The following is a 13,705-nucleotide window of genomic DNA, read 5'->3' as shown; positions in this document are numbered from 1 at the left end:
TGGTGCCTTTCCCATACACTGTTGCCCCAGTTTCTGCTTTTATTAAGTCACTCTCCTTTAGATCCCATTTCTGTTCTTGGCCAGTTCTCTTTTACGGTCAGACTCCTGGCAAATCTGAAACATATACCCGTTCTTCCTGGCAGGCAATGCTTGCTCCTTCCAAGAGTGTGAATATTTGCATTCATAACTTATCTTCTGTCCACTGCAAAATATCACACAAACCTTAGTTGCTTCTTTAGCAGTGTTATTAGAATGACACATCCGGGAGATTCAGGGGACATACTGGATTTCAGAAAGGCACATTTCCTTTCCAGGGTAGCCTTCTGCACACATGGGTGGCTTATAGAGAGGCACAATATGGGAGATGAGTCTCTAGTTTAATAACCACACCCAGAGCAGACAGAGCTGAAGTCTGTATTAGTGAGACCGTTGCTCTGCCCTCAGCCCTCTCCTAGGCAACATCTTTCAAATCCATGCCTTGAATGAAGATATAGAAATCAGCTTTCTCAAATTCTCCAGTGTCTGAAACTGGGACGGTTAGTAACTAGGTGGGAAGGCTGGCAGAAATGTAAGCGGCAGGCCTTTCCAAGGGCTACCCCAGGTCAGACCCACCAAGATGAACTTCACCTGAAATGAAAGGTCCTTTACTTGAGTTCCAAAATCACTGCACAAATACACAATGGAGATTTATGACTAGGTGGTAGCTCTAAAAGGAAAAACAGTGGTGAGTTAAATAGGAGCAAAGACTTGGCCTGCACTAATCTGGCTTTCGGCTGAGGAGGGGAAGGAGGAGGGGCAGTTTGACTGAGGGTTTACTGCTGAGATTCTACAGCCCCCCACCACCCGAGGGCTGTGTTTAGTAACTCACACTCCACTCCATTAAATGTGTTTGGGTTCCCAGCCCCTACCCACTGCCCTCTCCCCACCCCCCACCCCCACACACTCAGCCAGGGAGCCCTTAGAAGGTAATGAGAACGTTGGGAGCTTGGGAAGTGCAACTCTCAGAACCTCTCCCAGCGAGGCCCTATCCCTGCTGATAAGGATGAGAGCAAAGCTGGCTGACAAGTGATTGGAAACAGGAGTTCCCAAACCCTTTAACCCTTCCCTAGTCTGCCTGAGTCTGGAGTCTAAATGCCAAGCCCATCTCTGTGTGTCCCCTGCTCTTTGGGTCAGGCACTCTGACACCTCCTACACCCCCACCCCAACCAACCTCCGCTCTTTCTCCTGCTTTTTCCTGATGCATCAGTGAACACTGTTCTTTACCTAGAAAAACGGTTACTACCACCACCAAACACAAGATGCAGTCCTTCTACCTCAGGGCTTCTGCCTTCCACCCTGACCAGCCAGCCAGTCTCCCTGTGGCCCCAAAGACACCCAGCACACAGCCCACACTCTTCAGCCCGACCCGGCCACTAGTCAGCAGTAGGAGCCTATCAGATGAGTGCGGTCCCGTTTGTGGTTTGGAGAAAAGAGACCCAGGTCCGTAACAGCAGCCTAATCTGAGTCATTCTCTGCTGGCTTGGGTGACTATGGAGCCCTTTGGGGTCTTTCAGAGGTTACCACCAAGCCAGAATTCGCTTTGCCGAGTCATCTTAAAGGCCTTCGCTCACCTAGATATGGCCTGGTGCTACTACAGGCCTCACTTTGGGACAGCTAACTAACTGGCAGCTACCAGCTCAGCTGACGGTGTGGAGGCCCTGTTTACCCTAGGGTGGGGCATTAACAAGCAGCCAGGTTTACAGGCCACAGTAATTAAGTGTAAAGGAAGCTTCCTTCAGGAGAATGGAACTCAGATAAACTTCCATTATCATGCAAAGCAGCTTTGCACCTAAAAGCTCTTACCCAAACAGTCAGTTTAATTAAATTCGTAATCTCCTCTGGCCAGTTCTGACCCCTTTCACTGTGCCCCCTCCCCCTCTACTTTCTTGGAAACTTCAGGATTCCTTTTAAACACAACCTGCAAGCATATAAAGCCCAAAAATGGTCGCTCTGGGATCCTCTTTGAGGGTCTGTTTGCTGTGACTTAGGGTGTCAGCTCTTGGTGACACATGATGGTGTGATCCTGGCAGTGGACGGGTTGCAGTGGCGAGGGTAGTACACATGGCCCTGAGTGGTGGTTGTGTCCATCCCATGGTCCCAATGGCTCCTACTCACCCATATAAAGACCCTGGCGTTAAACTAGTAAAGGCAGGAATGGTCAAACTGACCTGTCCGTGGGTGTCCCCATTCCTATTTCTGAGGTTGCACTGTCCACTGGTGTGAACTCCAGGAGAGATGCTAATTAAACCTCTTAAATACGAACCAAGGTCTCTGGGAAAAGCCCAAAGGGATGATTTAGAGTTCAGGTTCTCTGCTGTAAGTAGAGAGAGGATTCAGGATAAAGCAAGAATGGAATAAAGTGAAGTGTGCTGGCAAAGAACAGCCCAATTGTACCCACTGACATGTGCCAGATGCTTTAGAGATGTGTGTCTTCACACGGGGTAAGAAGATCAAGTATCAAATGCAGGGCGCACGGCACATGCCATCTCTTCAACATCAACCCTGTACACTAATCTTATTTTCACATTTCCCCTCAAAGGGAAAAACTGAAATTCAGAGTGCAGACATATTTTGCCTCATGACGCAGAGCTTGTGATTGGCAGAGCCTGCATTCAAACACTGGCCTCCCTTGCTGAAGAGTCAATGGTCCTTCTGCTAAACCACAGATCAGCCACAGGGATTATGATAGAAGAGGATTAGCCACCCAAGAATAATCCTCGAACCTCCCTCCCTCACCTTCTGGTAGCAAGAACATTGCCATCCTGAAACAACCTGTCTCCTCTGAGCCAAGGCAGAAAGGTCTCAGCAGAGAGGAGGGAATCAGTTCTCGGCCCTGCCTAAGGATGTAGCACAAGGAAGCTTGGCATGTGTGAGGGTAGAGGGAAGTTCTTGGGGCTAAATTCAAGAAGAGGAAGAGCCTCAAAGGAGTCTTATCTTCACAGGCAAAATAGGGTCCAGGGCTGTGGTGGATGAGAGAGCATCTGTAAGTCATGCAACAAACAGGAGACCTCTCCATCTTATACCTCACTCCTTTGGTGGGGGTACGCAGCACCACCATCTCGGTTTGGGAAACAGTGACACACAAATAACCATGATCCCTGCACTTTTTTCGTTAATTGTATGGATTTCATTGTGCCTGGAGAATGTATGGGCTTTCTTTAGAGGAAGTTATATTTCTGGAAATAACATTCTGTAGATTCATAAAACATCACTGTTTCTGAAGATTCCCTCCCTCCTCATACCAAGGGTTTTCTTTGTAATGAATGGGACCTCTTTAGGAAGGTTCCAGTAAGTCTTATGAATAAGTGTGTGAAATTGGCAGTACACTATCCAGCCCCTAAGAGGCCTCCCAATCCTTTATTTCTTTAGTCCTGGGCAGGTTCTGCTGATCTGGGCCCTGTGGGGGCCACCCTGTTCCAAAGCCAGATGTTTGGAAAGGTCATCCACTGGGAGTAACAGGTGCTGCTTTTTTGATTTCAGAAAGTCAGCCCAACACAGAGGATACCTCCTTAGCTCTAGGGCTGACATGGGTGGGTTAAGAAAGTGGGATTTGGGACAAGATCTGTTACAGGGTCCTTTGTCTCTCTTATGGCAAAGACAACAGAGAAGAATTTTGAAAGGTTGTCTGGGTCTCCAGAACCCCTCTGGAAGCAGATGGCATGTCAACAGGTTCCAGGGCTGGCCCCAGAGGCCCCAGACCTGGGAGCCTTATTGGAATGCAATTATCCTAAGTGCTGGCTGTTAGGATGAAAAGACAGGAATGCAATTATGGAAGGAGCATGTGGTGAGCTTTCATTGATTAACCTGTCCTGTCTGATTCCATTCCCCACTGGGTTGATTTTAGGGAACCTGAGGGTTGCCCTGTGCCCTTGGATTACAAGAAAGAAAAAAAACGGTCCCTGTAGAAAGTGAAATACCAAAAAGCAAGGCTTGTGAGTACCAGAGGGCCAGCGACACCCTGAAATTTCTGGGAAATGTCTTAGCAAAAATGCGCATGTGTGCATGTCTAGGAAGGAGTTCTACACACATATGTCCAAAGGATTCCACATCAATAGGCTTGTCAGATGATGCCTCCAAGAAAAGTCCCTTCAATTTTCAGCGTGGAGTGGCCAGTCTGGGTTCAATTCTGACTCCACCTCTTGCCGGAAAGTATTTTAGTCTCTCTGAGACTCAGTTTCATTGGCAACATGAAGGTAAGATAACTGTGTCCTAGGGTGGATAAGAGAATTAAGAGACAAAGAATGTGAAGCCCTTGTCCCAACATCTAATATTTAATAAACTTTCAATTAATGGAATCCATTTTTATTAGTAGTATTCAAGTTCAGAAAATAAAGTGAAAGTGCACACATTCTTCTGAGTGATATTTTAATCTCAAACTCACAGTCTAGATTCTGTGGGAGACCTGTAGCCAGACCCTTCTCCAGAAGGGAGCCAGAAGGCCCACCAGGGTCTCCAGACACTGCTTCCTTGCACTTTCCCCACTGAGGGCACATGAAGTATCTGGGTGATGGAGGTGCAGCGGAGAGTTACTGGACACAGGCTGGAGTCATGACCAGACTGATTCACCAATGGAAGTTTCTGAAAATTTCAGTATCTGATGTTTTCTGCCCATTGGGATACTATACTCACACTCTCAGTTGAAATGGATTTCTCTATCCTAATAGTCTCTAGAACAAGATTAACGTAAGAGTCAGCACCAGCAGAATGTCTACTGTGGGACTAGAAAAGCAAAACTAATCTCTCCTCTTTCCTTGATGTCTTTATTGTCTCTATGTCTGATGCTTTGGTGTCTAGGGCCTAACTGATGCTGGAGAGATTGTTCCTTTTAGGACTAACCAATTCCTAGAGCGAATGAAAGTGTCACCTACCAACACACCTTTCCTATGCACACCAACCATCCCAGGGTCCATACCCCCAACATGCCAAGCCACTATCCCTGGCCCTAATCTCCCTAGGGAGATTAGACAACCTAATTTCCCTGGCAATCTAACCAGACAATTATTGACACACTAGAACAGCCCCCCACCCCCCGCCCTCCTCCCATGCCCCAGAGCCTACTGAAAATACTCAAACTAGCCAATCATAAATCTGCTTACCCTGCCTGGCTACATTCCCAGGTTTCCTCTTTGCTTCCTGGCTGCTTCCAATGTGGCCCCCCATGGAGTGGTGTGTCCCTTCTCTGAAGCCTATGACTATTACAAACTATCTTTTCAGTGGCAATCGTCTATACTCATCTTTTGATGAGTACCCCTTCGTCTTCTTCGCCCCACATCTTCCCCCGCTCCAAGATCCTCAGTGCTCTCCCACAGAATCCACAGGCTGCCCCAGGTATCTCCCACCCCTGCCTCAATTGCTGCAGCCCTGGGTCCCACTCATCACCAAGACTCCTCCACCTTCAGAGTAAAACAGCAGTGACATCCTAACTCCAGCAGGGAGGTCAGGGCCCTGGGAAGTTCTTTATTCCCTGACTCCCAGAAGAGAACATACCCAAAGAGCAGAAAGGAGGAGTTGGGTCTGGGCTGTACACTCAATTACTCATCATTCATTCATTAATCATTCATCCCCCATCCATTAATCATTCATCTCCTTATTTATTCTTCAGTCTGTTTGCACCTCTTTCTTGCTTTGGTGGCCACAGATGTTGGTCCTCTCCTGCTTTGATCTGTCCCATTTCAGTGGCAGCTGCACAGCAGAAGACATCAGATGTCACTTTGTCAGGTACCTGGCTGAGAGGGTGTCTCTCTCTCAGAGGCACCTAAGAAAACCCAGAGGACAGAAGAGAGCTACCACCTGCCCACAAACCCTTCCATCACAGGCTCTGGCTTTTTGGTCTGTGGGTCAGTGAACAGGGAGACAGAGGGGTCTCCTGAGCCAAACCAGAAATAATGCTGCTGAACCTGCCTCACAGCTTCTGGAAAAGCACTTTCCTGGGCCTTCTGTGAAGGGGGCTACAGGAGACCCTAAGCCTCCAGGCCTGGCTGTGAGGCCAGACTCAACATGTTGGGAGTTCAGAGAAAATAGTATGAAGGGACTCTAGGCTCGTTAAAGCCCTAAGTTGTTCACCTCTTGACAGTTCTCCCAGCTTCCACTCACCCTAACCCATAACATTCCACCAAGTCTGCTCTCACCTAGTCAGAAGGCCTTTTGCGTGAGTCAGATCATGGTCTAGCTCATGGTCTAGCTCTGCTCAAACCTCTGAGTGATTTCCCATGATCTGGTCCTACTTGTCTCTCCTTCTCTCCTTCCCTTCAGGCCCCATTGGCTTCATTCTTCTTCAACTTGTCAGTCATATTTCTACATTAAAGCTTTTGTCCTAAGTTGTTTGTTGAGTCCTAAGAGTGCTTCTGGGATTCTCTTGAAAGTCCCTCCAATCTTGGGTCAATGTACATCTTCTCCATGAATCTACGTTAACACATTATATTTAAAAGTGGGCCACACACATACCCTACTCTGAACCTTCCTTCCTCCTCAGCATTCACTACCTTCTAAGGTGCTATTTAATTTGTTATTTCTACTGTTTGTTGTCTGTCTCTGTTGTAACTTCCAGAAGGGTGGGAATCTTAATCTATTGTCTTCATTGATATCTCCCAAGGATATGTCCATGAATGGTTGAACAGGAGCTCAATAAAACATTTGCTGAATGGATGGATGAATGGATGGATGGATGGATGGATGGATGGATGGATGGATGGATGGATGGATGGATGGGTGGATGGATACATAGATGGGTGGGTGAGCTTTGGGAAGCCACAGGCTGTAGAATTTCAGCTTCTGAGGGTAGAATTTAGAAGGCTTCAGTGACCTCTATCAGCTGTATAGAAGAGAAAGGAGCCAGGCAAATTGCCCACCCACTGCCAGGGAGAGAAGGTAGGCAGCAGTGTTGGTGGGGATTGCGCTAACTCGAGATGCCAGCTCTGTGCCGCTCTGGGGCTGGCCAGCGCTCTGGATGTCATTAGCTGATTTGTTCTGCTCTGCAGAATGTACTTTTCGTATTTAGGCAGAAAAAACAGCTTTCGGTCCTCGTGCCCTTTCTTCTGTGAGCTGTAGCACATGGCCTGCTTATTATGAATTAATCCTCTAAAGAGCATGTTCATTATTCTAATTTAATTGTGCTTCGTTTCAGAAAATAACTAAACCCAGTGCGGAATAAACTCCAACGCTGATCGGTTTTCAAGAAGTTAACCTAAGACAAAATACTGCTAGAGGGCAGCAGCAATTTGGAATCATTAAAGGGAACCCATGTAAATAATAAAAACAAAACTAAAATGCAGAATTAAATTAAGGAATAGGAAATTAAATTTGTGAATCTGATCTGAAATTGAGGCCCTATATGCACAGGCTTACCCTGACTTGGCTCTTTGCTCAGGAGTGCTGGGGCAGCGAGGTTCTGCAGAATTCCCCAGTCCCGGGAAGTGGCTGCAGAAAGCTCACAGACCTCCCCTTCTGGATGATAGCACTCTGCCTTGGCAAGAGGGACATGGGCCTATGGGACAGAAAAGGAGCTCCTCTCCCTTGGGGGTCCCCCCCAAAGGTAGATGAAAGACACACTGTCATAGTTACATCTGGATGACTCCTGGTGAGTCCTGGTGACTGAGGAAAGAGAACCAAGCACCTCCAACCACGAGCCCAAGTCCCTGGAATAAGCACAGGAAATAAAGCACATGGGCACAGGCTGGCTATAGTGAGTCACAAGTCTCTCTCATCTTTCTTAACCTCAGTTTCCTCATGTAATAACTTCTGTCTCTTCATTTTGACACAAGAATGGATGAAATAGGGTAAGCAGGGACTTCCGCTATTTCATTGGCGGCTTTGTCAGGACACACTCACATACACTTTCTGCATGCAAACACACACAGACACACACAGGCTCCATCCTCTGCCCAAAGCCTTAGGCTCTGTTTCTAGAACACCACCACTAGTTGAAAAAGGAAGGTCCAGTCAATCAACTGCTTGCTGTGATTCACAAAGGCAAACTTTCATACAGATGGCCATATCTCTGTATCTAAATGAAGTTTCCTGTTTCCATCTTTATTTTGGATTCTGCCTTGAAAAATTAGCCACCTCAAACCCTTTCCTGAAACAAAGAGGGAGTATAAATGAGCAAAATAAATATTTTAAAAAGGACAAAGTTACTTTTTTTAAAATTCACATCCTGAAGTCCTGATCAAAGAAATTAGGCACATAATTTAGACAAGTGTTATTGATTGATCAGTTAATCATTAACTGTTAGCTATTAATAGTTAATTATTAAGTTAATTATTGCAGCTAAAAATATCAAGCATCAAAAGGCAGATCACAAGGGCAAATGGTTTGAGTTCTCTTGAATCCCTGATGTCACTTTACTAACTGCCCCCAGAGAATGTATCAGAACTCTTAACCATCCTCTAGTTTGTACTAGTAAATCGGGGCACCATGACAGACGGCCAATCTCTACTCTCTTAGAGCAAACCCACCAACTCCACAAAAGAAAAAAATATTCATGACATTTGTTAAAGATAGTAAAGCAGACTTTACTTGGAAAGGGAGTAGCTACAATGGAGTTTTGTGATAGGGGAGAGAGTTGGGCTCAACTCCAAATACCATGGAAAAGTGAGAACTGATAGCCAAGAAGCAGGATGAGGAGGGTATGTGGTTGGAAAATGACTAAGAGAAAGCATCAGGTCTAAGGGGGGACTCTGATTAAACCTACCTTTATGGGATCCTTGACGATGGCAGACCACACCACTGGGAGATTGTGGAGAATGGAATCGTGGTTAGATGTTGAGGAGGATTTTATATATAGAGTGTGTGATTCTGACTAACCTGACTTAGCAGGATTCTTGCTAAAATTGATTAATGATCATAAATATGGAAGCCCAAAATTCAGGGATCAGTTCAGAAGAGAGTTCAGGGGATATTGAGCAGAGTTTGGCCAGAGAAAATCTTTTTCACCCTCAAACAGTGACATAGTGTGGTTCCAAGACTAGCAGATGATCAGCTTTGGTGTCAAGGGGGAGGAAACCGGGAAGGCAAGCTTCTGATGTTACCAAGACCTGGAGGCAGGGGTTAACCTGAAGGTAACGACTAGGGTCAGGAAGCCCACAACTGTGGCCTGAACCGAGATACAGATAAATACTACAAAAAACTACCTCTTGGTTCTTAAGAGGTAGTTTAAGGAAAAGGTATCCAAATCTCTTAGACATCCAAAATGCATGCCATAAAACTCTTAAAGGGAGCTTGTCCCCCGGGACCCACCTTCTGGGTTTTAATTTCTAGAAGGCTAAAGTGAGTTTAACCAGTTAAACAATTTTTGTATGTTTGGTCCTGGATAAAATCCTCAGCATCCAGAAGGTTAACTGATTTGCCCAGGAGGACATCAATGTGGAAGTAGCTTCACCTTGTCCAAGAAGACTCAAGTCATCTATCCAACAGAACAACTTCTAAAGTGAATAGACCGCAAAAGATCAAATTGGATTCTCTCAATCAACCACATTCCCTTCCATACAAAGTTTATATTGCTTAGACATATGTGATCCACCCCCAGATAAAGCCCATTCACCCATGGATACCTCTCCCCATTGAATAATAATAATATAGTTGATAATTGTCAACAGTCATTGAGAATTTATGCCTTGCCAAACATCTGTTCTAGAGTCTCTGAAAGAATTTGACCCTTTAATATACATAACAACCATGTGAGATAGGTATTACTGTCCCCCTTCCATAGATGAAGAAAATGAGGGCCAGAGAAATCAAGCAACTTGTCCATTATAACACAGCAAAGCAGTGCCAGGGCTTGAGCCTAGACAGTATGCCACATTCCTGAAGCCTCCTAGTCATGATACAGCACTTCCTGATAGTCACCATTTCTCAGGGTCCACAAGTATACCCATAGTGACCTCAAATTAGGCAACATGAAAAACAGAGCTTACTAAGTCTTCAGTGACTCCCATCTGGAAAGCAGGCAAGTGCTTTCCCTCTACATTTCCCCAAGTTCTTATGGCTGGGTCTTCATGGCCCTCCTTCACTTTTGCAAATACTATGGCCTGGTTCTATGAGATGCATGGTTTATACACAAAACAGGGCCTTGTTCCATTTCATGGGTTGGCTTCTTAAAACCTGTGAGGGCAACACAGGCTTGGCACGTGGGAGAATGCTAGTGTGCAGGTACGTATTTAAGTTCCAGACCCTGGTCTTTAAGTCACACATCTGCAGTGGGCATATGTATTGCAATAGGTGAAAACAGAAATGGTTTTCTGTTGTATCTGTATTATTAGATTTGACCTACCATCGAAACAACAAAGAAAGAGTGGAAAATTAAAGGTGATTTGATATTAGCCTCCTATTCATATTAGAAAAAGTAACTGCTCTTGCGGTTTTCCTCACAGAGGTGTCTTTATTCATTTGACATGCCTTTAATAACTAATTCTAGTTGTCTGGTTGCCAAGAAAGATTTCCTACGGGCAGACTTGAAAGTGACTCGGAACTCTTTGCATGCCCGGCTTCAAATGATCCCAGAACAGCAAACATTCAGCTTCCCTCCAGACTTCTGAAGTGTGGGAATAACATGAAAGAATGAACAAGAATCACTCTGCAGCCCGCAGGAGCAGAGCTTTCTGACAGAGGTTGCAGCTGGGTCTACATGGACCAGGCGTAGGGAGATTTGGAAATAATCTCATGAATTTGATCCATGGAGTCAGCCAAACCAAATGATTTATTTAAAAAAAATAATCTACTTGGGGGTCAGAATGATCAGGTCAGTCATAAACAGGCTGAGTTTTCTCCTGTGTGTGCAGACCCCGAGTGGGCAAGAAAGATAGATAACCACATGTGCACTGTTGGGTCACAACCAACAATGAATTTGTATAAATGTGCACTCCTGTGATCATTTGCTCATTGCTATATCTCCATGTCTGGCTAAATGGATGACATACATACACTCCCCAACAGTTCTACCTATGAAGTGACTATTCCTATTTCAGAGATGTGAAAACTGAGCCTCTGAGCAGTAAATAGCAGAACACATAGTTTAGGGAGCAGAGGTTGGCTAGTCTTCCTGGGGAATCTCCCTTCTCCTCCTGGGCACACAACTAGAAGTGATTTCCAGGCTCACTGGACTCAATTCTGACCAATAGAAAGTAGATGGAAGTGATGTCAGCCATTTCCAATTCTGGGCCATAAAACCTGCTGGCACATAATTCTATTTCTATCCAGTGGCTGAATGGAGTGCATGCTGAGGACCTGGGGAAGGGTAGAAGCTAAACATGGAAGAATCTAGGACCTTCCAACACTGCCTTTAGCAGAGTTCCTTCCTTATCACCATTCTTACAGTGAATGGTGATATAATGTAGAAAGATGCCTTTATCAGGGAACATCAGTGAAATCTGGTAATTGTTGGATCCAGCCAGAAGCCTAAATTGATTACTACAATTGATAACACATTTCCAAATGCTCAGTCCCTTTCTTGTCTGGAGCTACAATGGGTCTGCTCAACCTTTTCCTTCTTCTTCCTGATCAACTGAGACTACAGTAATGATTTCTTAACTTCCCAATTTCCTACCTATGCAAACACATTTCTGAATTTTAGAGCCTGATCAACCCTACTCCCTCCAGGTCTTGGTTAACCCCTCCCATGTGAGGCTCTGGACCTCTGATTGTCTTTGTTCCTCTCACACACAGACACGTCCAGTTATGAGCATCCCCACTCCACCCTGTCCTCCCTTTCTGCAGCCAGCACTCTGTTCTGACCCTCATCATGTCTCATCTAGTGCAATCATAATACCCTCCAAACTTGGCTCCTGGTGGTGCAATGGGTTGGGACCCAGCACTGCAAGCTAGCCCTGCCTGCTTCAGCGCAAGTTTAATCCCCAGCCAGGGAGGTGACCCACATGGTGCACTGTCTCCCTTCTGCTCCCCTTAGCAGTGGACTTCACTAATCTGCCTGTTCTGCTCCCCAACTCTGTCTCTGGTGTATCCTCTCACTGCCCTTGCACCTCTGGCCTGTACCTCAGATCTGTATGCATAAATAAATAAATCGTTAAAAAAATACCCTCCAAACTTATCTCTCCCCTCCTGCCCATCACCCTGTTGTCTCCAAAGGGATCTTCCTAAAACAGATCTGGTCCTAGCATCTTCTGCATTCAATTTTCCAAGTCCAGCAATATTTAAAATGTAAATGCCTTTTGATCAAGTATTTCGTGTCTATGAATTTACTGACAAATACACAACATGATTTACAAACAAGTATATTCACTGCATCTTTGCTTGAAGTAGCAAAACACTGGGAAGACCAAATGTTCATTAGTTGAGTCTTATTTAATAAACTATGTAACACAAACTGCATGTACAAATTCCAAGCTTTACAATTAAGTATGATGAGCAAGCTATAGGTCAGCCAGTTCTATATCTTAATAAATAACATGCTAATAATTATGCTTAGAAAGTATTGGGACATATATTCATTTGGAAACATATTACGTGTTTCCAAAGACATGCAATATATATCTCTGAGGGAATGCACAAGAAACCAGTGATAGTTCCTTCTGGAAAGGGAACTGCGTGGATGGGGTGGGGTGGGGGAGTGGAATAGGGGTGGGAAAGAGACTTACTTTTCACTGTATATCTATTTACATTATTTGAAGATTTTACTCTACACATGTATTAATTTAAAAATTCTAATAGAACCTGACTTTCCAGTACTTATTTGATAAAGTCCAAATCCCTTCGTATGAAAGGAAAGACACCCAATTTCTGGGTAGAACATGTTTTCCTCCTTGCTCCCTCACTTCACCAAACCATTCTTGGAACAACCCTGATGCTCTTCATCTCTGTGCCTTTGTTTAGGTTCCTCCCTCTCCTGGAAAGTCCCCTCCTGCTCAGCAGTAACTAATCTCATCTGCTACTTCCTTGTTTTCTCTATAACTTTATGTGATGGCCCTTTATCCCAGTTTGCTATCCATTAGAGGTAGGTTTCTCTTTCTTACCAGTTAGTATGATATCTTACACACAGAAAGTGTTCAAACTAGGCCAGTGCCTTGAACACAACTTCTATTCTACGTGTCTCAATTCCAGAGAATAACTGGGAGAAGGCAAGGGATGGACTCACCCTTCCCTATATATAAGGAGCAGGATCTGAAATTTGTCCCTCCAGTCTGGGGACTGGGCCAGGTCAGGAATACATCTCAGCCTGGGACATTCTGCAAGAAAGGACCTCCTTCCTCTGCTTTCCGCCTGAGGTCTCTCCTCCCCTCCCCTTCTCTTTGCACAAAGACCCACCAAGTCAATGATGCTGCTAAGCTCAGGAGTGAGCCTTGGCTCTGTGGAATCAGGCTAGGGAGAGAGACGTACATTGCCTTGGACCACAGTCTGGGGTTTAAACTAGTTGTCACAATTATTTGAAGCCTATTAAGTTTATTTATGTTCGAAAGCAGGTCCACTAGAGAAGAACCATTATAGTCGTAAATATCAGGGCTGCTGTTCTCCAGACACAGCTGGGCCTCGAGGCCCCTCCCCTTGTTAGGTCTGCAGACCCTGCTTATAGGATGAGCCATGTGCTCCAATTCAGTGCAATCCCCATACCCTGTCTGACCAATTCTGTAGGCCCAGCCAGCAAAACACATGCTTCTATAACAGGGTGGTCCCCAGGAAAGGGGGAGGTTGCAAGTTCCCTACCCCACCCAAGGGAGGG

The 13,705-nt window shown here is 45.3% G+C and overlaps 1 protein-coding gene across 1 annotated transcript in view; it reads right to left on the bottom strand.

Moving 5' to 3' along the window:
- Positions 1-592: 592 nt before the first annotated feature.
- Positions 593-13,705, bottom strand: part of LOC101620011 (chromosome unknown open reading frame, human C2orf91) — a 28,212-nt gene continuing 15,099 nt past the window's right edge. Inside the window, 6 exon segments of the mRNA XM_004695965.1 lie at positions 593-663; positions 666-693; positions 1,644-1,653; positions 5,653-5,709; positions 5,711-5,745; positions 5,747-5,794. Of these exon segments, the coding sequence (XP_004696022.1) occupies positions 593-663; positions 666-693; positions 1,644-1,653; positions 5,653-5,709; positions 5,711-5,745; positions 5,747-5,794 (249 nt within the window).

The sequence above is a fragment of the Condylura cristata genome, unplaced genomic scaffold, assembly GCF_000260355.1.
Source record: "Condylura cristata isolate star-nosed mole 26May11 unplaced genomic scaffold, ConCri1.0 scaffold00020, whole genome shotgun sequence".
NCBI classification, from domain to species: Eukaryota; Metazoa; Chordata; class Mammalia; order Eulipotyphla; family Talpidae; genus Condylura; species Condylura cristata.
The sequence above is the reverse complement of the archived record's forward strand: the minus strand, read 5'-3'. Positions and strand labels throughout refer to the sequence as shown.